The sequence below is a fragment of the Sturnira hondurensis genome, unplaced genomic scaffold, assembly GCF_014824575.4.
Source record: "Sturnira hondurensis isolate 20B ecotype Veracruz unplaced genomic scaffold, ASM1482457v3 Scaffold0022215, whole genome shotgun sequence".
Classification (NCBI taxonomy): domain Eukaryota; kingdom Metazoa; phylum Chordata; class Mammalia; order Chiroptera; family Phyllostomidae; genus Sturnira; species Sturnira hondurensis.
This window is the reverse complement of record NW_028094846.1, coordinates 12,126,526-12,153,690: the sequence shown is the minus strand read 5'-3', so window position 1 is coordinate 12,153,690 and position 27,165 is coordinate 12,126,526. Positions and strand designations below refer to the sequence as shown.

Genomic DNA, 27,165 nt, shown 5'->3' with positions numbered 1-27,165 from the left:
GTAGCTCAGTGGATTGAGCGTGAGCCTGCGAACCAGACGATTGCGGTTCGATTCCCAGTCAGGGCACATGCCTGGGTTGCAGGCCAGTTTCCGGCAGGGGCCAGTTCCCTGCAGGGGATGCACGAGAAGCAACCATACATTGATGTTTCTTTCCTCTCTCCTTCCCTTCCCCTCTAAAAAGATAAATAAATAAAATATTTTTTTAAAAAAACTCTTAATTAAAAAAAACGGATGAACGAGAGGATCCATCCTAAGTTCTTAAGAGAAATATTCTCATTTTTATCACAAGGAAAGAAGTGGAGGCCACACAGTGTGCAGGGTAAGGCCTGGGTGAAATCCCAGGTCTCTCACTTGCTCACTGGATGGCCCTGGACGGACGTGCTCCTCAACCTCTCCACGTCGCAGACTCCGCGCCTGTAAAGCAGGACCATCATCAACACACAAAGATGATTTGGGACTATTAAAGGGTATCATGTACTCGCTCACCACAACTGTTTTTCAGGGGCCTCAATAACTCTTTACTCTCCAATTCTGCACAGTCTGAGAAGGGAGTTTTCATGTTACGTATAAGATTCTAATGAAAAACTCCCAGAGGCTTCCTCTAGTTGCCACCATTAGAATGGAATGTCCATCGGTCACGACAGACGCCCCGGGCACCGAGAACAGGAAGCAGGCACACGGACTGACAGCCTGACCAACCTGGGCTTCCTTCTTCTTTCTTCACATCCTGCCACCCTCTCCTTCCCCAGGAAACACGCCCAACTTCCACTTTCCTAACAGCTGTTTGGAGGCCTTGCTCGGGGTTTTCATTCAATAATAAAGCCCAGGGAAATAGCATAGAGTAAAGGAAATAATCCCAAAGTAAAAGAACTCTGACTGCCAACAAGCTACAATACTGCCACAGTAGTGAGACTAGAACCCAGGTCATGCACCTCAGTCTGCAGACCTATTACTGTGACACAGACAGATGGGGAGAACCTTGAGCATCTGAGATCCCGATGTTCTTCTAAAAATGTTGCTCCTGAGCCCCGGCTGGTGTGGCTCAGTGGACCAATCACAGACCTGAGATCCCAAAAGTCACCACTTCAATTCCCAGTCTGCGCCCATTTCTGGATTGTGGGCCAGGTCCCCAGTTGGGGGCGTATGAGAAACACCCAATCTCACACATTGGCACGTTGATGCATCTCTCTCTCTCTCTTTCTCTCTCCCTTCCCCTCTTTCTAAAAGTAAATAATATCTTTAAATACATAATATCTTTAAATAATATCTTTAAGGTATGAGAGCAAAATGGTGAGAGGCCCAGGTCTCGGAGTCAGCTGGACCTGAATTCAAATACCAGACCTCTCTCTTCACCAGCTGCTCAATCTCCAAGCACATACCTTCGCTGAAGCCTCGGTTTATATACCAGTAGACTGGGGACAGTAACACACAGCCCACCTCTGACGGTAAAAGGAGGTATGCGAGCCCGGCAGGATGCCGAGGAGAGTGAGCACAGCACAGACCGTGGTGGCGGCCAGCGTGGTGAGGATGGTTGTCACTCTCCTCAGCATCTAGGAGGCCACAGGGTGGAGTGAGTGACAGAGCCCAACTGTGAGGTCTGTCTGCCTTTGTCTACCATGTAGAGAACTCTAGGAGATTCTCGGGTGACTGATGTTTCTTCTCTCTGTATCAATGCTGTAACACTCCTCCTTAACTGAGAGAAAAGCAATTTCTGCTGGGAAATTGCTTCCCTGAGCAATTCTTCCTCTTCCCTGAGAGGCACAATGTTGATCAAAGATTTCCATGACTTTTAAAACTATCATTTCTATCATTCTTTTTCCAGTATGGATATTTTAAAGACAAGATCAAGTTCTTTTACGTAGTGTGTTACTTCTCCATTTCTTCTTTTCCTTTTGTAAACTTAGACTTTTTAAAAATATTCTTTCCGCAGTGTAGCCTTTAATTCCCTAAATATGGAGTTTCACATCTCATTTTTGCTCTGCTCTTCAACCCTCTTCTTCCTCCCCCTCCCCCATTTTTGTTACAACTACTCAGATTAATTTCAACTGCTTTCTTAGAGTATCTGAATTTGCTGGAGTGAATGAATATTGGCTGCAAACTGTCTGGGGAGATTTTTAAATAGTTTCCGCTGTAAAGTTCCCCAGGCATTAAAGAATCACGGCCAACTCTCTTGAACCCACCTCCCTTTTCCTTAAAGTTTTGGGTGACTACCACGTACACGATGCTCTACCAGGGACTGGAACCTGGTGTCCCTGTTTACCACCGGTGGGAAAAGATTACAGAATGACACTGATGTCACAGAACCGGCGCGTGTGGAGATGAAAGCGGAATGACCCCCACGTCCAAGGACCCCCTGGTCCAAGGCTCTGCAGTGGTAAAACTGAGAAAACAAGACCAGGCTGTCGAGAGACAAGTGAGGAACATCGAAGAAAACAAAACAGAAGCAATTTCCACCTTACAGTGGTCGTCAAAGAAAATCAAGAAAAAGGTGTCATTTCCTGAGGAGTTTGAAACCTCTCTAAATAAAGTCACGTGTACAGATATTCTGATCTTGGCTCCGTTTAGGAGCGTGGAGACGGGTCGTGTCGAGGCTCCACACGGACAGCGTCCCTTCTTCGCGTTCGCTTCACTTCTGAATTCAAGGACGGTGACAAGCCTGCACTAGGGAAAGCTTCTTTTTCCCAGCTGGTTGATGTTATTATGCTTTTTTATATATTTTTAAATATGTTTGTTGATTTTAGAGAGGAAGGAAGAGAGAGGGAGGGAGAGACATGGATGTGAGACAGAAACAGCGGCCAACTGCCTCCTTATGCACCCTGACTGGAGATCGAACCCACGACCTAAGTATGTGCCCTGACCCAGAATCAGCTTATTATCCTGAGTAGACAGCATTTTATCGTGTGGAAATGTCAGCAGGAAGGAGGAAAAGGGTACAGGTAGAATGAGCCTGGGCAGAGATGTTTATTTCTGTCCCAGGAAGTAACTTGCCTGATTTTCCAATACTGGCAACTTTAGGGATTGCCGAAATAAACACGGTGGGCCAGTCTAAAGCACTAACATCAGAAATCACTGGGTGGCGAAGATTCCAAGGACCAGAAGCCTTGGGAGCTGGATTCCTTGCAATGGAAGGAATTCTTGTTTCAGCCAGATAACTTTAAAGGTTCCCGAGGCTGCACAAAGCTGGAACTGGGCATGCTCAGGGCTGGAACCACAGGGGGAGGTCAGGGCACCATCCGATTCTTTCTGAAGTGCATGAAGCACACTAGTCGCTTGTGGTCCCAGACACCGGGCATCAGTCTTGCATCCTGACTTGTTTCATCTGTATTTCCTCTCTTTCCTTCTTTCAAGTTCGCTTATCCTCGGCGAGGTTGATTAGATCCATATTTAGAAATACAGGAAAGACTGGCATCTTGGGACTCAGGAGCCTGTACAAAATGTAAACCTTGCTCTATGCTTTACAGCAAAAACTGAAGAACCAAACAATCCCTGAGCAGTTTTCTGTGCGCGGTTAAACCCCACAGTGATTCCCCATCCCTAAAACTCGCCAAAACCAAAGGCAACTGCCCTCAAACAGGATGTTTACTTCTTCCTGCTGTCTGTTTCCCACCTGAAATCACAAGAAGACAGATTCACAGCAGAGGAAAACAATGGGCAATTTGCCTCTCCTTGTCTTACCCACAATGCAATGCTTTAGCTCAGCTCTTTGTTAAGGACCATAGTGCACAGTTGTGGGGTCATCATCAATAACAAGTGAATCAAAGACGTTGTCTATCTGTCCTCCTATTTTATCAAAGCTGGTGGGTTACACAGCCTTTCCACCAAAGAAAAGCAGTTAAGGGGGCTTCTCCAAAAGTCAATGTAGTATCTGTTTCTGATATTCATTTTCATTTTTAAAAAGGTAAAGAGAAAGCTAAATAAATGTTATCCTACATAGACATCATTAAACTTGAAAGGGCCTCAGAACCCACATATTCCAGGCACTCATGTTTCAGGTAAAAAACTGACATGGAGAGGTAAAGGGACTCAGTCACAGGGCTGGGGACAGAGTGATTGAGGGAGATCTTGAACCCCAAGTCCTCCAGGCCCCTCCCCCAGGCCAGTCACCCCCCACCTTCTCACGGTGGGCTCCTGGGCCACCTCGGCACTTGACTCTCCTAATTACAAGGGACATGAATAAATACGTTGGCAAACACGCATGGTCCTGTTCTTACACACAGTTAGAGTCATGAAGACAAGGATGCAGCCTCATCTTCACACAGCAGGGTGTCTTCCCTGGGCGCTGGGGACATTTCAGATCAGGTAATTCGCTGCTGGGGGGAGGGGGGCCAGCTTGTGCATTATAGGATGACTCAGCGATCCTGGCCTCTGCCCACTAGATGCCCCAAACATCCCCACACTGAGCTGAAACCCAAATTTCTCCAGATGTTGCCAAATGTGCTCTGAGGGCGAAACGCCCCATTGAGAACCACGCTGTCACCACACCCGCTCCACATTTCTCAGCCCCCAGGAAGGCATCCACCCTCAGGCGCCAGAACACTGGGCCTTCCACTCTGTCACCTATGGAGCGGAGTCGGGGCTCCCCTGACTTCCCCTCAGGGGCACAAAGCAGGGGCCCCATCCAGTCACAAAAAGGATCAGGACAGGGGCGTATTTAGAGAAAGAGCAAAAAGCCAATGGTGAAGGGAGACGACACGCAACAAAAGGAGAGCGGGAGCAGTAAGGGACACAGCAGAAAGGGGCCTGGAAGGAAGAAAGAGGTCAGCAGACAGCGGGGCTAGCATTCCGGTATTTGTAGGGCACAGCAGCCCATTATGAGACAAAGCGTCACATTTTCATCAGGCATGGTTTTTCTAAAAGGCAACTCAGTCTGAGAAAAAGGGTCAAGAACTCTCTACCAATTCACTGCGAGGCCTCGGGAAAGGACCATTGTCCCCAGATGATGGACTCCTGGGGCAGTTCTGTGTGAAGCTCTTTGTTAAGGCCTGGTGTGCTTAAGACCGTAAAGCCCTTTAAAACAGCTTATCCTGGAGTTCCACCCACATTACGGCTCCTGGGGTACAATGACTCTGAATGAAGTTCTATAATAACAGGCCTTGGAAATAACACGGCCCTTCTCGTCCAGGGTACAAATCAATTTTCCTTAACTACTACTTCCCAGAAACCTAGTTCCTCTCAAACACCCCCCAGGGAACAGGAAAGCTCTGGCCAGTTTTCACTGGTACAGTCCTTGGAGTGTGCAGGTGGCTAGTTGAATGGAAGCTCCGGATCTGACCGGATTCCAAAACATGTGGGTAACAACACGCATATTTCTGAATCGAGTCAAGGTAACATTTAACAAGCTGACCTCTCAACTCTCACAGTGGTACCTCCTCTCCCGCACAGGCTTAAAAAGATGCATTAGCATAAGGCTCTTTTTAAAAACGTATCATTGTAGTTAGTTTTCATGGACAAACCAAATTAACAACAGCAGCAGCAAAACCCTTCTAACCGTGTGACAGGGAACTTTAACGTACGGAGGAGTCACCTGAGGATAAGGTGAAAAGGCAGATTCTAATCCGGGTCTGGGGCGGGGCCTGAGATTCCGCGTCTCTTATAAACTCTGGGCAGTGCTCAAACTGCTGGTCTGTGAACCGCACTTTGAATGAGAAGGCGCTAAATCTAATCCGTTCTCCAGAATCATCTTTCGCATATTCTCAAACTCAGACCAAGCGTTCGGGAGCCAACTGTCCACTGCCTGCCTGCCAGGGAAAGTCCAAATTCTCTCGGGAGAAAGTAAAGCCCTTCATGCTATAGCCTGGATCTGGCTTCAGCTCTACCAGCTCCCTTCCCCCCACGCTATGGAGTGTGAAGCGGCCACACCAATTCTGTGTTGTCCCCTGAAAGGTCATGGATACTGCATGTCCCTGGTTTGGTCCCACTGTTTCCTCGGCCTGGGTGGCTCTACCACCCAAATCTTCACACACACACCCTGTGGGGCCTACCTCAAATGTCACCTCCAAGGAACCTTCCCCAAGCTCTCCAGGAAAAAAGCATGGGTTCTACCTGCCACACCTTGCACTTGGCATTCAAGTGTCTACACCGGTGTGTCTGGTTTTCTGGAAAGTTACAGCCCATCCAAGAAAAGATAAAACCACCCGGGGCCTATTTGGGAGTTAAAAAGCCAGTTTCTAACCTTCACATGCCTGGGTTCAGGAGAAAAGAGTCCATGGGTCAATCCTCTGAGTTATTTAAAAATTCCATAGAATTTTTTTCTGCACTTTGGCCCCCAAATGAGCATTTACCACCAGTGTCTCCGGCACTCTGCCATCCAGCCCCCCCACGCAGGAACACCACTGCCACAGCAGTGGCCCCACCCCCGCATCACGGAGTTTTCCTGAGTGTCTCCAACATCATTCTCATCAACATAAACTATCTTTCATTGTAAAAAATAAACACACGATAAACGCCCCCTGCACCCAGACCATTCTCCATCCCATTTCTCTGTTCCCCTTCACAGCAAAATGACCCCCCAAAGTTGTCAAAGTCACCACCCCTATTTCCTCCCCTTCCCTCCTCGCTTAACCCACCTCTGCGAAGGGTCCAAGAGCTGCAAACGCAATGGGGGACTTCCCAGACTCCTCTCGCTGGATCTCCGGGCGGCGGCAGCCCTAGCTGGTCACTCCTCACCCCCGAAACCCCCTCTCTGCTTGTCTCCTGGAACATGCCCTCTTTTTTCTCCTTCCTGCCTGCTGCTCTGTTGCTGGACCCTCTCCTTTCCTAACTCCAAACACTGGAGAGAAGCAAAGCTCTGATTCAGCACTGTTGGGTCAGAAAGCCCCATCCTGCGCCCTGAATCTAACTACCCATCTACTTCTTGACAACTCTCTCCTATCTATCTACCTTTCGTCCCCAGGAGGTCACACCTAGTCCTGCAGCTTTAAATACCACAGGCAAACTAAAGATGCTCAAGTGTGGACCTCCAGTCCCAACTTCTCCCTGAAATGTAGGATCATCCGATGACCTCCAAATTAACATGTCAAACACTAAGTTACTGACACACACTCCCCCCTCCCCCCTCAACCTGTTCCTGCCCACCAGTCCGTCTTGTCTCCTAATGCTGTTGTTTCTGTGCCCATGCACTCCATCAGCTCAGTCTGTCAGCAACACCTGCAACCCTCTACAGAAGCCGAGTCCCTCATTTTTCTCTACGGAAACCTCGAGTCCACCCACGTTCATCCTCTGCCTGGATCCTCTTAAGGGTCCTAACCAGGCTGCTTGCTGGCACTCTTGCCCCCGCTGCCACGGCCAGAGCCAGAGTAAGCCTTTAAAAATATCAGTCAGGTCTAGCACTAGTCTTCCCCACGCCTTCTAAATGCTCACCTCCCTCCAAATAAAATTCAAAGTGCTACCCAAGGCCTTTGAGTCCCCACGTGGGCTGGGGCCCCCACCACCTTCCAAACCTTACCCCTGCTACTTCACGCACCCTGCTCGCCCCTCAACCCCTCCCTGCTGCTCCTGCCTCACAGCCCTTCCCGTACTCTCTTTGCCCTGGGCACGCATCAAGCCTAGGCGGGTATGTGAACCGACGTCGCCAGATCAGAAAGCGCAGCCCTGGTACCCAGTGTGAATCCAGCTCTCCCTCAGGATCCAGCCCCCTTAACCCACCTCGTCCTTTTTGGTGGGGGTTCTCTGTCTTTCTCTGCTAAAATATTGGCTTTGTAAGAGCTGGGACTTATTTATAGTGTCCATGGCTGGAACCCCTAACACAGGACCTGGCCAACAGCTGGTGCTCAATACATTTTTACTGGATGAATGAATGAGTATCACTAGACAATCAAAAAATAATTCCATGTGCTTATACATTATGGGAACACATGGCAAAATTGCAAAGGAATTAAACTCCACTAAACTACATTCCTCCAAGATGGAAAGTCTTGCCTCAGAGCTTGCGACGCAGCGAGAGGACATACTCACTTCCTGATCACCGTCTTGGACTCGGATGAGCTCTGACTTCCATCTTCTTCCCAGCTGGGGCTCGCCAGGTCCCCGTACCTTCACAGACAAAATCAACAGAACCCAGTCAATGGGGCTGCAAGGCAACTCCATTCAAGCTCTCACTCAGAATGACAGTTACTCTTTGCAGGAGTAAGTCAGGAAAGAAATGTTTATGAAATCGCATCCAAAATGATACCGCATCTTTGAGATTTACTAAGCAGGTACATTGGTGTATTCTAGACAGAAAAATGCCCGAACGCCCCACTTAAAACCTTCTCTTAATATTTAACATTTCTTTGAGTTTCTAACAAATGAAATTAGACTTCTCCTCTTAGCAGAAAGACTGGCTATTCCACGATCCTTGATGAACTCTCAAGCGCGCAGCCCGACGCCCCCACACTCCTGCCGTGTCTATCAGAAAGGCTTTTCCTCCAAATCACACATGCGCACAAAACGACTCCGCACTGCGCCTCTGCTGGGGTCTCTTTGAGGGTGAGTCCCGCTGGAGAAGGGTTATGGAGATAAGCCTGGACCCTTCGGTCACAGCTGAGGTAGAGACCAGGACTGAAAAACAGAGCTGTGGTCGTGCCTCAGAGCCCGGGGAGCAGCTGTGGGCACACAGAGGCTGGGCTCACGGAGACTCGGCAACAGCGACCCAGCACCGGGGCCAGGGTTCCAGGAAGTGACAGGTGCTTAAACGTCTGCATCCGGCTCACGACACAACTCAAAATCTACTAAATAATCGGTCCATCCCCGATGACACTTTAGCTATTCTTCCACCTCTGTATGTAAGCCAGCCTGTTTCATACAACTGAATCATATTTTATTTGGTTCAGAACGGACATTTAGTTGATTTACTTTGACTTCTTTGGGAATCTTTACATTAACTTATAATCCTTAGATTATTTCTCTAGTTTATCTTCCCATCAATGAAGAACTCAGAGATTCCTTAGAGTTTCCCAAGCTGGTAGTCTGTGCCAAAGTTTTGGTAACAGAAATTCTATAATTGGTGCATTTACCATTTTAAAGAGCATGCTTTTATCTTCTACTAGTGGGATTAAAGGCCTCACAACCCTAATGGTTCCTGGTTCCTAGGATTGAAAATGCTTTTAAAAATAAAAGTCCACCATCTAGTTCGACTAAATGCCAGCCCGTCTGGTCTCCCTATCACGCTATCCTGGTATGTTCAGGGTATGCCCTTAGGCATTAGTCCGCCCCCCACACGCACACAATCCACCTGCTCTCTTTTCAAGCTCATCAGCCTCATCGACTTCTTGGCCTCCTGAAAATATTTTCCACTGGCCTCCGCCCTCCCTGGTCCTCTTCCTTCTGCCCTGCACCTGCTATTTAGAGGGCTTCCAGGGCTGCCCTTTGCTTTCCCTGAGATAACAACTCCGTCAGATGACGATTTACTCAAGCCCATGTGAGCAAGGCAGGGATGGGCAATGAGACTCCTGGTAGATAAACAGAGTGGAATTTCTGGCTCCCCGCTTGGCCACCCTCATAGCGAACAGGCCCTCCTGTTCTCTCGCAGTCGGCTTGGTGGTTGGCGTTAGTCGGAAAGGCCAAGGTGGGTGCTGTGAAGAGTGGGCTCTCAGGGCCACCGTACCCCCCCACCTGTGTGGCCAGGGCGATCCTCACACTCTTCCTGTCCATCTTCCACGGCCAAACGTGGGACTTAACCTTTGCTTTGGTCACGTGCCAGGTCAGTCCATTAACCCTCTCTCTGCTGATTCTGGAAATATTGCTTCTCTTCTCTTCCAACGGGGAGCCGTGAGAGAGAGAAACGGAAAGGGGAGCCCTTACAAGGAAAAGACGCACATCTTACCGTCCCCGTGACGTTCCTCTTCAGACCTGTTTGGACTAAAATCTCCTGATCTCCCTCCTCCCTGTCTTCGCCTCAGCTCCTCAAACTCCGCGGCCCTTTCCCTGTGTTTTCCAGACTCGGAGCTGAGACGCTGGCTGGGTGGCACCAACCCCTACCCCGTCCCCTCCCACAGTGACAAGCCCCAGGAACAGCCGGCCATGCTGGGAAGGACCGAGCAACCTGCCCTGGTGAGCAAAGCTCTCTTGCATGGATGGAGCCAGTGCCATTTTCTCAGAAAGTGGGCTGACAAGATCCCACAGCTGTCTCTCCCAGCCACCAGTGTCCCGGGTTCATAACCAGGAACACACTGATGGATTGACAATAATTTGGAGACCAGTAGAACCACTGACAATAACGCCCGTGTGGCAGAGGTCCGCATGGTCCAGGCGCTTGGGCTCGGAGTTTGCAGACATTCTTCACCGGATCCGCCGGGAAATCCTTTGATGGTACGTTTATAGCATGTCCCGGATCTAAACACCTCTCATCACTGCCACCCCAGCTCAACCTACCGCATCTTTGACCTACAGCAATGCAACGGCCATCTGACTAGTCCGCTGGCTTTTGTGCACCAGTCACAGGATGCTGCTCAACGTCAATCAGCCCACATCACTGCTCGCTTCAAAACCCCCCAGGACCCCTACCTCGCTAAAGGCCAACATCTTCCCCGTTTCACAAGGCCCCTAGCAGCCTGCTCCTGACACCTCCGACCCTGTCTCCCGCACTCAGCTTCCCTGCCTCCTTGCTAAGGGCCTCCCTATCCCACACCCCGGGCATCCTCAGCCTCAGAATCCTGCACTCCCCACTGCCTCTTCCCACACCTGGGCCAATGGCACACTCGTCTGTCAGCTCCTTCCGGTCTTTGTTCAATGGTCACTTAGTCAGTGAGGCCTTCTCAGACCACCCTACTGAAAACGTGAACCGACTTAATACCACCGTCTTTAACACCTGCTGATACACTGTGTGGCTCATTTACTGGCTGTGGGGACTGTCCATTCGACTATAAACTCCGAGAGAGGAGGGTTTTGTCTCTTCTGCTCACTGCTCTTTAGAACTTAAAACAGGCCCCCAACAGGCATGTAGATGGCTATGTGCTGGGCTCAGTGAGTGGTTCAGTGGGCTCCCCTAAGCAGACACGAACATGGGCCTCCTGACAACTAGGTTCTGCGCGGCACCATCTGCACATACCGGGGGCGTAACCTGTCTGTGCCTTCATTTCTAAAGGCTGGAGCATAATCGTGCTTTAGGATAGCTGCAGCCCTTCCAACAATCTATAACTAAAGTGCAATAAAGGTTTAAGATTCTTGTTTAAGCTAAGATCTTGAAAGTGCAAGCAGTATGAAAATGCAAAAAAAAAAATGTACATACAATTTTACAAAAGAGACCTTGAGAAGTGAGATAAAATGAAAGTGTCTGTATCCCCCTGGAGTTTAACGGACTGGGGATGACCTGCCCCTGAACTTTTATCACGAAGGAGAATTACCACTTTATAGTGAAGAAGCTAGGCCAGCTCTGGAGTCAAGAACGCTTTACTGTTCACACTAGGGTATCTGAGAGTCAGTGTTACTAGATTAAGGGTATCCCTTTGATGTTTCCTGGACCCTCTCATAGCTTCCCATCAAAAACCAAAGTCAAGTTCAACTCATTTACTCCGAGGGAGCAAATACAGGGTGTGCGCATGTGTGTAACTGATGGCGGTGGGAGAGCTACAGACGACCTGTCAACGGTGTCACCTCCAATTTCTACAAAGCCTCCCAGGGTTTGAGATCAAAGCCCCAGCCTCTTAAGAAGGCTGACCGACGAGAAGCCGCCCTTCTTCAAATGGTAACTCGGGAGACACTTTAAAGCACAAGCTGTCAGGACGACTTTGGACATGGCCGGCTCTGGATCACAAGGCGCGGGACGGACTTGCAAACATCCTCTGAAGTGCGGCCTTGAGCAATGATTTACTGCAGCCTAGAAATCACCAGAAAAGGAAAACACCAACATAATGGTGCACTGGTTGCTAATATTTAAACAGGAAACAGGTTTTCCAGCGGGGATGGGTGTATTGTTTAGGGCCCGTCTGGGCAGATGGATTGTCTAATACGTGTTTGAAGGGAGGACGAGGATGGTCTTCCCGGCAGGGGCCTTTGCAGACTTTGCCCAGTAACGCCAGACCGGGGTGGGGGAAGAAGTCCCGAAGAAGTTTCCGGCTCCACCTGGTTCTGCAAGTCGCCCAATAGTAACAGCAGTTAAAAATCATCAAGAGCTTATTACACGCCAGGCACCGCGCTGAGTAAGCACTTCATATGATTTTATTTGCTCAGTTTTCAGAGTAACCCTATAGGGCGATGGCTATGACTCCAATTTCACAGATGATCAAAAGGAGGCCCTTAAAAACACAGCTAATCGGTGGAGCAGGAATTTGAACCCTCATAGACTCACCAGCCTCTGAGCCGCTGCCCTACCATACAAGCTGTAGTTATTTTCTTTCTTTATTCTATGTCTCCCCCCTCCCAGCTTCTAAATTCTTTGAGGTTAGAAACATTGAGCTTTCTCTTCTTTCACTCGGTTGTTGATTCTTTCACTCATTTCGTCCTCATTCAATGAATAGTTCTTAAGACCCGTGTCCGGGTACTAGTCTGGGCAATGGGATGCAGCAGTGAGCATACGAAAGCCCGTGTTCACGGAGTGTATCCTGCAGGGGAGGGAGATAGACAATGAACTCATACTTAGTTGATAAATACTAAGTCGGAGAGTGAACAGTGCAAAGGAGAAAAAGAAAGCTGGTCAGGATGACGGGGGTGCTTGGAGGCTAAGAGAGGTTACTCCATGGGCACTCAGGGAAGGCCCGATGTGGAGGAGACAAGGAAGTGGNAGATGATCAAAAGGAGGCCCTTAAAAACACAGCTAATCGGTGGAGCAGGAATTTGAACCCTCATAGACTCACCAGCCTCTGAGCCGCTGCCCTACCATACAAGCTGTAGTTATTTTCTTTCTTTATTCTATGTCTCCCCCCTCCCAGCTTCTAAATTCTTTGAGGTTAGAAACATTGAGCTTTCTCTTCATTCACTCGGTTGTTGATTCTTTCACTCATTTCATCCTCATTCAATGAATAGTTCTTAAGACCCGTGTCCGGGTACTAGTCTGGGCAATGGGATGCAGCAGTGAGCATACGAAAGCCCATGTTCACGGAGTGTATCCTGCAGGGGAGGGAGATAGACAATGAACTCATACTTAGTTGATAAATACTAAGTCGGAGAGTGAACAGCGCAAAGGAGAAAAAGAAAGCTGGTCAGGATGACGGGGGTACTTGGGAGCTGAGAGAGGTTACTCCATGGGCACTCAGGGAAGGCCCGATGTGGAGGAGACAAGGAAGTGGAATGCTCCGGGGTGGGGGGCCGGGGGGGTAGGTTGTAGAGCACTCTCCAGGAAGAGTCTGCCAAGCAGAAGAGAGCGCTAGGGCCTGGGGGCAGCGTCGGACAGCCTGCCTTCTTCGAAACACCAAGAAGGCCAGTGGGGACGGAGAGACAGAGCGAGTGCAGGGAGAGAAGAGGAGGCCCAGAGGGGACAGGGACAGATCATGAGGGCCTGCTAGGTCACAGTAAGGACTTTGGTTTTACTCTTTTATCTTGCTTTACTGCTGTGTTCCTTGAGCTGGGAATAGAGCCTGCTCTCAGCAGACACGCCATAAACATTTGCTAAATGCAGTACTGGCCGCCCCCTACTACCCTGAATGTAAGAAAGGCTGGGAGGGAAGAGAAGGGAAGAAGCTACTCGCCGGGGATGATGAAAGAACAGAGAGGGGGAAGTCAAGGAAAGAGACCTCACAGGAAGCTGTTGACTCAAGGACCTCTGGGAGCCCTGGCTCTCCTGACAAGCCCCAGCCTATGATCATCTGAGACATTTTTCTTTAACTGACCTGCAAGAACACAGGTCAGACACGAGAAAAATGTTCAGAAGCTGACCTTGACTCAGGAGAACGACACGGGTGAAAGAGCCTGCAGATGTCTGGAACACCACGTGAAGCCTCCATGCAGACTGTGAACTGAATCCCACAGATGAGCAAGAGGGTTGTTTTTAATTGCTCTGAATAAGTAACGTCCTCTGTGGCGGGCAGCTCTCCGCCCAAGTCTGACCTGCGAACTGGGTCATGGCCATCAAACCTACCTCAGAAACGTTACCACCTCGGAGTTGGCTGTTCAAGGAGAAGGCAAAGGTCAAAGGCAACAAGGCAAAAACGCCTTGTTCTCTTGGAAAGAAAGAAAACACTCCTTGTTCTGTTGCAGAGAACCAGCAGCGTGCTTTCTGCTCTCGAGGTCTCGTTCTGCAGGCAAGGACTTCCCACGATTAGACAGAGTCCCAAGGCCCCAAAAGAGCTGCCCTCCTCCCACCCGGGGTGTTGCTGTGAAGGGCCCTGCATTTTCCTTTGACTCTACAGGTTATCGCCCGCATAGTCCCTCGGAGTTTAGGCAACACCAACAGCAAAAAAAGTTATAAAATTTTCCTTGAGAATACTACCTTCACCCAGCCACAACCCACCACTGCTTAGAGTGAAGACCAAAAATAAGATAAAGATTTTATAATTACTATTCATTGAGAGAAAGAAAATAAAAAGGTCTCCCCTATCATCCATGTCTCTTCTCCGGCCCCAGAGCTTGGTAGCTCATCAACACCCCCTCCTTGCACTTCAGTTCCTACGGATTCTAAATAGTCAGCTGCAGATTCAGCTCGCCAGCTCGCCGTGACACTCTGTGCGGTTAGAACGAACGACAACAGAGGGTGTGGCGTTAGGACTGGCGACCAGGGTGCAGGCAGCATGCTGACCATCACAGAATCTGTTAATGAGTCAAAATATTTCTCAGGTTTAAGGTGAATGAATGCATTATTAACAAATCAGTCAAGCCTGGGGCTCAGTTTTCCTCCCCAACCACGAAAAGCTGCTATCGAACAGCTTCTTCAAGAGCCCTGTGAGCTACAGCGCATAGAACCACATGTGGTACATACGAGGTTAGGATCATGGAATCCGCTCACCGTGAGGGCTACTTACTTCTTCTCCACTTACAGAAACTCACTAGAGCATCACCTTACCTCAACTGGTGCTTACTTCAATGAAGTAAGCTTCAATGAAGTAACTTCAATGAAGACCAAAGGCAAAAGAATGGTTTGTTTCCCAGGACAAGGGGTCTGATGTTACTTTCAACAGTTAAGTACACACACACATAGAGGTTAAAAAAAAACAAAGGAAAGAAAAGAAAAAAGAAATGTCAGATGAGAGAAAAATGATTAAAAAAACATAAAATAACTCAAAAACAGCCAGCTCTCTTTCCTTTTAAAGATTCAGAGATACATTTTTAACTATTAAATTTACTTTAATAGAAGGAATGAATTTATTTTTCAGAACCATACTTAGGACATTTGCCCCATCATAATCCAAGCTCGGAGCAGCGCCCTCCTCCGACGCGAAACGGCCTAAGAGCCTAAGAGCCGTCTGCGTATCTCAGGTCTAGCCTTCTATAAGAAGGCTTTGCCTGGGGGATGAGTGGGGTCAGAATGCACAGACCCCTGTGGATGGACTCAGAAAAGTCGGGGGGTCTCTAAACAGCACGGACATTTGACAGAGAGCTTTCCCTCTCTGGACAGGGTCCAGAGAGTTAGCCAATTCGTAAAGGAATTGGTGGTCAGCCCCTCCCGCCAGCTGCTAGAAAGTGGTCAAAAACCCTGCTTTAAATGATCAAAGCTGAATTTAAAAGTTTCCCGTTGCCACTCAGAATACACGCACCTTGCCTTTCAGTTTTCTGTCAGTTCTGGTTTTTAGTTTCCAAACAGAAGCACATTTTTTAAACCTGTTGAGAACGTTGGTATCCTTTTCTAAAGAAAAGATAGCTGTGTGCCCTGCCTCCCTTTGCGAAGTGAAAGAAGACAAAAGAAGCTACTTTGTAGAAACACGTTGTTTATCTCATTTCAAGCAGGGAAAGCCACCAGCCTGGTTCTGGTCTGGGGGGAGGCCTCTCCCAGCGTCAACTGGAACAAACACCCATAAAGCTAGGGCTCCACAGTCGCCGCAGGCTCCCGCGGAGTGTTCCCACAGTGCTGCCAGGCGATAGTCAGGTCCACTGGGCAAAAATAAAGACAGATGTACCAAAGACAACCAACCCAGCAGGGAAGACAACTCATTCCATTTTCCCTCGTGTGATTATGGTTGGATGTCATTCTAACACAGTACCCAAGTAAGTTCTCTGGTTAACCCAAAGCAAGGGTATCAGTACAGAGGGGAACGAGACACAGCACCCACCATGTCGAGGCCAAGCCCCGTGCGCGGTTCCCGGCCATGCTGCCTCGGCCGCAAGCGTGGGCCACAGCTGAACAGGGCGTGGCGTCCTGAGCAGAACAAAGGTGAAGGGCAGCCGACAGCTGACCTTCAGCTGCTGTGAGCCCGTGGGCGCTACATGTTGGGATCAATCTCCCGGACAAGAACTCCTATTTCCTATCAAATCGTGAACAACTCTTCCACTAGACCAAACATTTCGTTGATGTTGTATTTGTTTTCTATTGCTGCCACAAAAACCACCCCAAATTTAGTGGCTTCAACAACACGAATTTTTTACTCTATAGTTGTATAGGTCAGAGTGCAATGGGAGTCGCCCTGGGACAAAATCACAGCGCCAGCAGTCGCTCCTTTCTAGAGCAGACAGATAATCCACTTGATTGCCTTCTGGCTCCCACGCCCTTTCCTCCGTCCGAAAAGCCAGCAAGGCAGCACTCTCCGACCCCATCTCCATCCTCACATCTCTCCTCAGACTCTCTCTGGGCCACCCAGACCATCTAAAACAATCTGTTTCTTGTAAAGTGGGCGGTTAGCAACCTTAATTTCATCTGGGACCTTCATTCTGTTCTGCCATGAAACCCAACACATTGTAGATTCTGGAGACTAAGTAAGACTAGATGTGTTTGGAGGGCCATTATTCTGCCTGCCACGGATGGGCATGTAAATTATTACAAATGTTACATTTCCTACAGTCTTCTTATCCAAACTGGTTTTTCCCCACCTGACAAAGCAGGAACCGGCAGGAGCGTAGGACCTTTCACAGAGTGCGTTCCCTACAGAAGTTCTCGATGTTCTTTGGATGTTACAAGCACTTTGATACCCCCAAATTCTCACGGCCCTTATTATAATTCCCTTTTCTTTTCCATCAGCAAATAATTTCCTCTTCCTAAGAGTCACGGGAAATATGGTCTGAGTCCAGTGGACCTTTCAGCAATCTGCCCCCCTCTGCTTTTAACCCACAACACATACTCCGTCAGAGGGTTTCTTGACGATGGAGTCATGTAAACACCCAGACTGAGAGAAAATCTACTGAAACCCATCTGCTCTCACACAGAATCTTAAGAAATGGCCCTCCTGTCTACCCCCTCACCAGGATGTGCAGCGCGTCTGTATTTCGAGCTAGAAAAGGAAACGACACACGTTAGCACTTCCTGGAAGCTTTCCCACTGTGAGTAGGATGAGCGTCCTGCAGCCGACTGACCGAGAAATCTCACTTTTTCGTGCATGCTAGGACAAAAGATTCCCCTTATTCCACCTCTTTGGGGGCAGGTGGTTACTAAGATAAATGAAGAAAATGATATGGCAGTAGTTGGGGAAATTTTCCTATATAAGTGATTGAAATTAGACATAACTCTTAGAAGAAACAAAAGCGTAAGAAAAAGCATAGTATGAGTTTAAGTGCAACATTTGATATGTGCCGGGGCTGTAAGGGACCAGCACGGGGAGGGGAGTGCGTCACCAGAGTGAGCCACCGCGAGGCCCTCAAAGGTGGGTTAGTTCCAGGGTCTGCTGCCCGGAACTCTCAGCCCGTAAGCCCTCTCCTTGGTCTCGGAAGAGCAGAGGGAAGATGTGAGAAGCCCTGCCTCCTGCTTAAAAGGGAAAGAAGTGCAGGGGTCTCATGAGCACTGCACGCCAGCTCGGATCTCGGACTGTTTGACAAGTGCCCAGTCTAGTGCTAGAACTAATTAAAACAAAATTAATCATTTGTAAATGAGATTTTGCTAAAAGTAATTTGGAACATATTATATGCATTTCAAAAACGCTACCCAGCTTCTCATGCTAAGAAAGCATTTGAGAGCTGAATGGATTCATGTTACGAGCTTTTGAGAGGAAGTTTACTATGACCAGTCCTCACAGCTCCTGGGCAAATAAAGGCTTTTCCTAGAAGTATACACTCACCCCTGGCTGGTGTAGCTCAGTGGATTGAGTGCGGGCCTGCGAACCACACGATTGCGGTTCAATTCCCAGTCAGGGCACATGCCTGGGTTGCGGGCCAGTTCCCAGCAGGGGACTCACGAGAGGCAACCATATATTAATGTTTCTCTCCCTCTCTCCTTCCCTTCCCCTCTAAAGATAAATAAATAGAATTATTTTTTTAAAAGTGCACACTCAGTCAAGAAAATGAGATCGGCCACAGATAGGGATAAAATATTTGTAAAAGACATCTGGTAAAGAACTATTAATCTAAATATATAAAAACTCTTTTTTAAAAGATTTTATTTATTTTTCTTTAGAGGGGAAGGGAAGGAGAGAAGGAGAGAAATATCAATGCATGGTTGCCTCTCATGAGTCCCCCGCTGGGAACTGGCCAGCAACCCAGGCATGTACCCTGTCTGGGAATCGAACCGCAATTGTGTGGTTCGCAGGCCCGCACTCAATCCACTGAGCTACACCAGCCAGGGCCCAAATATACAAAAACTCCTAAAACTCAACATTAAGAATACAAAAAACCCAATTTAAAAATTGGCAAAAGATGTCAACAGACACCACACCAAAAAAGATACACAGATTGACAAGGAAGCACATGAAAAGATGTACAGTATCATTTGCCATTAGGAAACCACAAATTAAAGATACAGTGAGATACTACTATATACCTAGTAGAATGGCCAAAAAGGACAAAAAGGCAGTATCAGATGCTGGCAAGGACATAGAGCAGTAAGTAGTCTTGTTCATTGCTAGCGGGAATGCCCAACAATGTGGCCCCTCTGTGACACAGCTTAGCAGTTTCTCACAAAACTGAACATCCTCTTCTCATTCAATCCAGCAATCCCGCCCCTTGGTATTCACCCAAAGGAACTGAAAACTTATCTCCACACAGAAACCTGCACAGCGCCCTTATTCATAATTGCCCAAACCTGAAACATCCTTTCAGTGGGTGAATGAACGAGACATCCTTCGGTAGGTGAATGAATAAACAGACTGTGGGACACTCAGACAATGGGATCTTAGCAGTAAAAAGAAATGGGCTGTCCAGCCATACAAAGGCGTGGAGAAACTTTAACTGCATGTTACTGGGTGAATGAAGCGGATCGTAAAAGGCTATATACTGTATGATTCCAACTAGGTGACATTCTGGAAAAGGCTGAACTGTGCAGACAGTAAAAAGATCAGTGATTGGCAGGGATTGGGGTGGGGGAAGAGGCAGAGCACAGATCTTTAGAGCAATGGCGATACCCTGTATGATACTACAGTGACAGATACTATCATTATATATTTGCCCAAACCCGCAGAACGTACAGCCCTGAGAGTGATGAACTACGCGTTTTTGGTGATAATGATGGGTCAGTTATTATAACAAATGTCCCCCTCTGGTGGGGGATACTGATGAGGGGGAGGGATCTGTGAGGGCAGGAGGCATGTGAGAACTCTATACTTTCCACTTAATTTTGTTGGGAGCCTAAAAAGTTCTCTAAAAAATAAAGTTTCATTTTTTTATCAAAGTATACACTGAGCCCTCACTGCCTTGACAATAACGATACAAATCTACAGATTTGTCTCTCCCCCTAAACGCAGGCAAATGCTGGGCTATGTTCACGGCTGCATCTTCCGCTGCAGGTGCTGATAATGGGCATGAATAATAACCGTTATTTACTAGTTAGACACATCATTCATAAGCACCCACTGCCAGATAACATTCCTCTCTAAGGCTACGGCAGTGAACCAGACAGACATGGTTCTGAGCAGGGCAGACAGTCAGGAAAGAGCAAGATAAACAAGAAAGGTCATTTCAAAGAGTAGTAAGTGTCACGAAGAAAGAAAAGACCAATGGTAACCTCTGAAGCGCTTCATACTTGCCAGCCACTATACTGAGAACTTTGTATTATCAAGCTTAATAACCCTATAGGTAAGGGTTGTGTTTCATTCCCACTTCACAGATGGGGAAGCTGAAGCTGGTAATAAACTAAAGCAACTTGCCCAGGGCCACAGAGCGAGTCAGGGGCATCGCACTGGAATCCTATTCGCTTTCTGACTCTCGAGCCCACGCTCTTAACCATGACACTCTGTGTCACGTGTGACTCAAAGAAAGACGGGAAAACTGCTTTCCCCATAAAGTATCCTAAATAAACTCTGAAAGGAAAAGGAAGCCTATTTGGCCCTTAGGAAAGGATCCGTGGAACTCAATAAACGTTTTCATTTTATTCCCGATCGGCTCTTCTCCAGGGAGGTGTCTTCACCAGCAAGGGCAGCGCCAGTTCTCGTGGATTACTGGGGCCGGGTGTTGCCACACTGGGTGGCACTCGAGCACGGATTCAAGATCAGCAATCCTGTAGCAGTACCATGTTTGCAAAAATCCTCCCAAGCTTTCTCATGTCCTGTCCTCCACGAGGACTCCTCTCTGGGAGGGAGCAGACTGAGGTCCGGGGATGTGGCCTGAGCACATCAGATAAACAGAAACACTCCAGATGCACAGACCCAACTGTGACAAACCATGGGAGGTGGTGATACGGTTTGCTGGGAAAGAGCTTCCAAGGCAGAAAACCGTACGTCTGAACTCCAGCTCTGCCCCTTACTGATTGGAAGTTTCTGTGTCTCAATCATTGCATCCGTAAACAAGGGAGTAACGTCACGATAAATAAACTAAATGAGACAGTGTCTATGAAAATGCTTGGCAAGCAAACATGGGAAGAAGAAGTAAGTTCAAAGACCCACTGACTGAGTCTCCTCTCTGTGACCTCAGAAAGCAAATTCAAGCCAGACTGGTTTTAAAGCATAATGTTTACGGATGGCTTCAGCCTTAATCCCCTGCAGAAGTCCTCCACCGGGAGACCTCGCTTGAAATGAAGGGCTCTTTCAGACGATCTCGCTCAGTCCTTTCCCCGGCTGTGGCCTGAGTGCCCTCAGTGACTTAGCAAAAGTTTCTAGGGACCTCGTTCACCACTGTTCTGCTTGTTCTGGGCATTCTGCTTATGCCTGCTATCAGAGATGCAGATCAGAAAGAGAGAGAGAATGATCGAGAAATATCCCCAAAGCAGCTAACGTGACAGCTCTCTGCAGAAGAACATAAATATTTGGACAAACATTTCTTGGTTCTCAGTGAGGCTCACTAGCTGAGTTAGGTTTCTCCTTACATTTGACATTGGGTATTTTCAGAGGAAACTTATTTCTTTACCCTTTTAAATGCTGTGGTGGGACGAATATATTTTTAAAGTGGAATGTATGTTTAAAGTTAGAGAAGATAAAAATCTCAAAGCCCCAACACAAACAGCTAAACCACAATTCAAAAACTTTCACGGAGGATGAAAGAAAGCCGGTGAGCCCTGGATTAACTCTGAGCCCTGCTAAGAAGACAGAAAGCAGGATTCCTTGTGAATTGCTGGTCACCCCAAGTACAGAAGAAAGCAAACACATGGAATTAGCCATGTGGGACTTTAAACCACCGTCTACTGGTCAAACACAAAGTCGCCTACTGGCAGAACGAAAAAAAAAAACCTATAAAAAGATTTTTTTTTAAATCACAGAAAGCAAACAGTGCCACAGAAGAAAAGCCACATGATTGGAAGTCTTAAGGAAAATCAAAGCTTGACTTCAAATTCGCTTTTCTCCAGAGGGAAATAAATACTACAGCATCTGCCTCCAATCCACTCTTGACTGGCTAGGATTAGCACATCCCACGACACTTCTCGATGTCGATTTCACAGAAGATAAGCAATCTGCTATTATGAAACCAAGAGACATCATTTGAAAAATTACACCAGGGACTCACAAACAAGCCTACCATAATTTCCTAACAATAAAACAGTACATGCAGCTTACCTTCAGAAAAGGTAAGTTTACACAACTGAATTGCTTACCTCCCCATTATGGACATTAAAACCCCACAAAACCAATGGAAGAATCCAGTGAAGCACAGATTCTGCATTTTGGTTAAAATGAAACAAAGACTAACATCTGGTCACAAGATCTCAGCGTGAGTAGGAAATGGAGCGAGGATAAAGTATTCACGTTAAGTCTGCACATGTCTGGACAACTCCAGATTTCTGCAGAGGGAGCAAAATCAATGGGATTTGTGTCTCTGAACTTCTGCGGAACACGGTAGAGTTTCATTTTTATACCACCCTCAGTGGTTGTCTAGTTTCATAAATGGAAACCTTATCTTTTGTAGTAAAATATTAGGTTCTCAGGATGGATCCAGGTTTGGCGGGGTCAGCATATAATCGGAAGGATCCTCTCAGGAAGAGGGTACAAAATTACGACTATAAATTATGTAGAGGGCACTGCAAGTGAGGGTCCCTGGAGGAGAACTACCAGCAACTTCACAGTAAGTTCTCCCCAAGGGTGAGAACCAACCACGCCTCATATTTCTGCTTCATCCACATGGTGTCCTGCAGCACCGAGTAGTTTAATAGGCATTCGGCGCTTATTAATGCCACTCACCTCAGAAGCAAAAGAAAATATACTGAAGAGATTAAGTTCAAGGCCATCCAAGTGTTTCAAGATAAACCGTAACCCTTCATTCAATTATTCCTGAAATGACAGCTTGAATGAAATGTAATTTGAATGCATATTGATGTCGTTCTTTAATAACTGTCATCTAGTTAATATTTTCAAAGCTCCAAAATGTTTATGATGGGGAGACAAAGAGACGCCCTTTCAAAGCCATCACATAAGAAGTGGATGTCCTCGAGTCGCAGACTAAACACTTGAGTTCCTGTGTGCGTGGCCACTGTCTGTGATGGACAGCTGGAACCCACGCTCCGCCACTGACGGGCGCCATCTGTGGCCTGTGACCTGTGGGGTGACCCTAGGTGTAGGAGAGGTCACCCATCCCCCCAAAAGCTCGCAGGAGTTTCTGCTGTGTTGGCCTGTTTCCTCACACTGCCTGCCAACGGTCCGCATACTGCGGCCTTTTTACAAATCTGAAAGAGCAGAGAGAAAATTCACAAAATTCTTCAGGTTCTATTTATAGGTGAGAGGTATTATACAAGCAAACAAACTATGAAAGAAATGACTCACTAATCCCACTGGTTTATTCTCCAGGCTTAATATTTTAAGTACTGCTGGGCAAAAACCTACAGAACTTCCTAAGTCCAGAGTTATCACAGCCAGGTCAATGCACGATGAAGGAGAGACATTTTCCTGCCTCTGAATACACAGAACATGCGATCCAAACGATTTCGCTCCCTATGCATCTGTGAGAAAAATACCTTGAGAAAAACCCACTGTTCTTAATAATCTTATTCACACTGGAATAGTATTTGACTATTAAAAGGCCTTTCCTAAGACTGATAGATATAACTGCATAAAAATATTTAAATGTCTTCATAAGAAGAATATTAATAAAAAACTTTCAAACCCAAGGGACAAATGAGGAGAAATGTTTCCAACATACGATAAGCAAAAAACCAATTTTGTTAACGTACCAAGAGTTATAATTAAAAGATCAATAATTAGATGATGATAATCCAAGATAAAAATAAGGATATGGAAGGCCCTGGCTGGTGTAGCTCAGTGGATTGAGCGCGGGCCTGCGAACCAGACGATCGCGGTTCGATTCCCAGTCAGGGCACATGCTTGGGTTGCAGACTAGTTTCCGGCAGGGGCCAGTTCCCTGCAGGGGATGCACGAGAAGCAACCATAAATTGTCCTCTCTCCTTCCCTTCCCCTCTAAAAAGATAAATAAATTAAAAAAAAATAAGGATATGGAAAGGAAGTTCGCAGGAAACACAAATGCCCTGAGAGAACTTTAAAGAATGCTAAACCTCACTCATAAATGTAACAGGCATTCGTCTAAAAGCAATGAGCTGTTTCTCCGAGGACAGGTCGTGGAGGAGACGATTTCGGCGAGGCAGTGGGCCGGGGTGCAGGGATGCGGGAAGAGGCACCCCCTCTGTACATGAGAGTGTGGCTGTCACAGCTTCCTCGGAGCAACGCCACGATGCCCTTCACATTTTAAAATGCTTATATATTTTGGCCTGTCCAGCTCTCTTCTATGAGATTATCCTATAGAATTCTCAAACAGGTACTCGGAAGATACATATTCAAAGATACTCTTTGCAGCATTGTTTAAAAATTTTAAAAACTGGAGAGACTTAACTGTCTATCCTTAGAATAATCAACTCAATGAGTACTAGAAAGCCACTGAAAGGAATATGGTAAATCCACCCACATGTGCTGACTTGGAAATAACAATAGTTTGTGTCTCTTGAGCTTTCGAAATACCAGCTCCTGTTCTAATAGGCCCTTTACATATGTCGATTCCCTTGATGAATGAAAAAATCTCCGGGAAACACAGATAAGTGAAAAAACAACTGAACAGACTGTGTACTGTGATTCTACTTATATCACATTTAAGTACCTAACTGCATGTAACAGATGGCCCACATGCGATGTACAAAGGTGCATATATGTATGTGTGCATATGTCCAGAAAAGCTGGGGAAGAATCTGAAGGGCAGGGTAAGCGGTGATCACCCCGGAGCAACCAGACCGGGAAATGGGGCTTGTGGAAAAGGAAATGTTCCCCCATATGTGTTGTCTGCCTAGTTAGATTATGGGCTGCTCAATTCTTTTCTTTCTACTCCTGTGTATTTTTTAAACCCAGGGAAAGTTACTTGGGAAGAGGTCGCCATCTGAGAAAACATTCCTGTTTCTTTTTATACCCTCCTGTAGTAGGACAACCCATAACAGGACGGCACATTGCTGTCAATTCCTTGTTAAAAATCAGTATTCGAAAACTCCAAGAAAAACATCCGATCTCATTTCCTTTCTTATAGGGGAAACCCCAGAATATAAGGGTCTGGATGAGAATTCCCATGATTCTAAAACAATTGTCTGGCTTATTTTTCGAAAGACGAAGTTTAATTATAAGTAAGACGAAAGTGCAGAGGGAGACAGAACCACCGTCATGGGAACTCCGATGCTCACTGCTCCACGTTGAGATGTGCGACGCAACCACACGGACCCAGGATCGGGTTCACTGCACACCCACATAGCAGCCGACCCCTGGTGCTGCTGGGACTTGTTACCATCGTGTTTCCAGCCCCCATTCACTAGCTGCTTCCTATGGACTTAACACTGAGCTCCATACTTAACACATATTAGCATATTTCATTCTCACAACAACCCAGTAAGTGTTTTGGTTAATTATTTCCTGGAATTACACAAAATTATAAAGACATGGATAAAATTTCAGGCTGGCAAATAGTAACTGAAATCTAAAAACAATTGAGTCTCGGTTTATGGCGTGTACAAGTATCCCCAGCTCTTTTGTAGGTTTTTAATGAGCTATCTTCATCAGGATGGACCATACGGTGGCTCCTGAGTGGTCTCCACGCCCTTCGATCTATGCCTTCCCCTCAACCCTTCCTCACACACGTCTCTCAGCACACCTGGTGCAGGCAATTCAGGACCTCACCCCTCCCTCTGCAAACAGCCCTGCATTCCTGTCACTGCTCACCCGCCTTTAGGTCCTTACCTGTCCAGCAGTAGGCCCAATACTTCTTTAGTGGAGGCAAAGCCTCTGTACGTCGACAGGAAGATGCTGATGTAGGTGAAGTCATTGTCCCCGAAAGCTGTCAGCAGGTTCTCCACAAGCTTCTGCAGGGTGCCAGCTTTTATAGTCCTGATCTTGCAGGTCTCGTACTGACTGACTGTGTGTCCCGGAGGGAGCTGGTCCCCTTCAACCTGCACAATAAATGCGTGATTATGACCAGCAGAAAGGGCTCGCGAAAATGCAACTGAAAGCACTGACACTGTTGAATCAGAGCCTGCCGCGTTCTCCCCTGCTCTCAGGTAATTTCCTTACAAGTCACGTAAGGCCGCGCCCCTCAGCTGTGAGTGTAGCAGAGTGAAGTGGCTGGACGTGGAGCGGGGGTGTTCCCTTCCTGTCTAGAGGTAGAGGTTTTACTTCCTGGGGTTACATTTGCTACATTTGCTTCGTCTATTCACTAGCCCATCCAGAACTAGGTTGCCCGCACATTTTATCAAGGGTGTTTTCTATGACCCCAGGATGGAGTTCAGCAAATGTCCATCATTTCCTTTGTATTATTCCATGCGTAAGTGTTCAAACTCATCCTTTTTTAAAAGTTATTATTACTGTTTGCATTCAGCACTATTTTGTATTAGTGTCAGGTGTGCAAACTGTTCCCTCAGATAATCCAAGTGCCCGTCTGGCACGATACGCAGTTCTTACAATATTGTTAACTATATTCTGTATGCTTTACCTTACACCCCACACCCGTTTTGTAACTACCAACTGGTGCTTCTTAAGCCCATCACCTTATTTCACCCAGCCTCAAACATGCCTCCCCTCTGGCCTCTGGCAGTTCGTTCTAAGTCTGTTCAAACTCATTCTTAAAGACAGCTCCTAGAGCGGTGTGCTGGAGCTGACTCCCGCTGGATCTGGACAGCTGATGGCTCAATTTTTAGGATCTGAGTGAGCCAGCTGCTACCACGCTGGTCTCGTGAGAAACCAGCCATGGTAGGCATATGTTCACCATGGAAATCTAAGGAGATCTGACCGTGCTCCGATGTTCTTCAGTCCATACCAGGCAACATACTGTCTCATTTAATATCATGGGCAATCGACACAGTTGACCGAGGAGCGGCTATACCAAGCAGCCCTGGGCTGATTTCAGGGGAGTCGTGGAAAGGGTGGGGGCGGTGAGTGCACGACTTCTCCCTTCGGGAAACTTGGATTGTACAAGAGAAGACATTTGTTCAAGAGAAGCAGCAGCAGCTGTCACGTGAAAATGACCCTGTGACTAACACGGGTAGGCATAACTGCAACTTAGAGGCAAACTGTAACACTTAAAGGAGGGATTAGTGATAAAGTCTGAAGCTTAAACATTGAGTACGAAGGAAGAGAGGTAGATGGAAGAAAAATAGGGGCATGCTTATATTCTGCAATAAATCGGTGCTAATCAAATTATACAGAGACACGGTATTCAAAGTTGAACTTGTCCTTCACTGGAACTAGGGAAGATGACCTCCCCAGAGAATCTTTTTCTAAAGCAAGGAATCATTCTGAGTGATGCAAAGAATCACCGGGCAATTTCTCTGAGTTGTGCGTTTCA

At 47.2% G+C, this 27,165-nt stretch overlaps 1 protein-coding gene across 5 annotated transcripts in view; it reads right to left on the bottom strand.

The window, feature by feature from the left end:
• RGL1 (ral guanine nucleotide dissociation stimulator like 1) overlaps nucleotides 1-27,165 on the bottom strand; it is a 221,882-nt gene that overhangs the window by 52,337 nt on the left and 142,380 nt on the right. For 4 of the 5 annotated variants that reach the window (XM_037035324.1, XM_037035328.1, XM_037035326.1 and 1 more), the window contains 2 exons: nucleotides 25,566-25,774; nucleotides 7,954-8,031 (listed from right to left, as the gene is read on the bottom strand). In XM_037035324.1, coding sequence (XP_036891219.1) covers nucleotides 7,954-8,031; nucleotides 25,566-25,774 — 287 coding nt within the window. The remainder of the gene's footprint in view (nucleotides 1-7,953; nucleotides 8,032-25,565; nucleotides 25,775-27,165) is intronic. The other variant, XM_037035325.1, reaches the window with a different exon arrangement.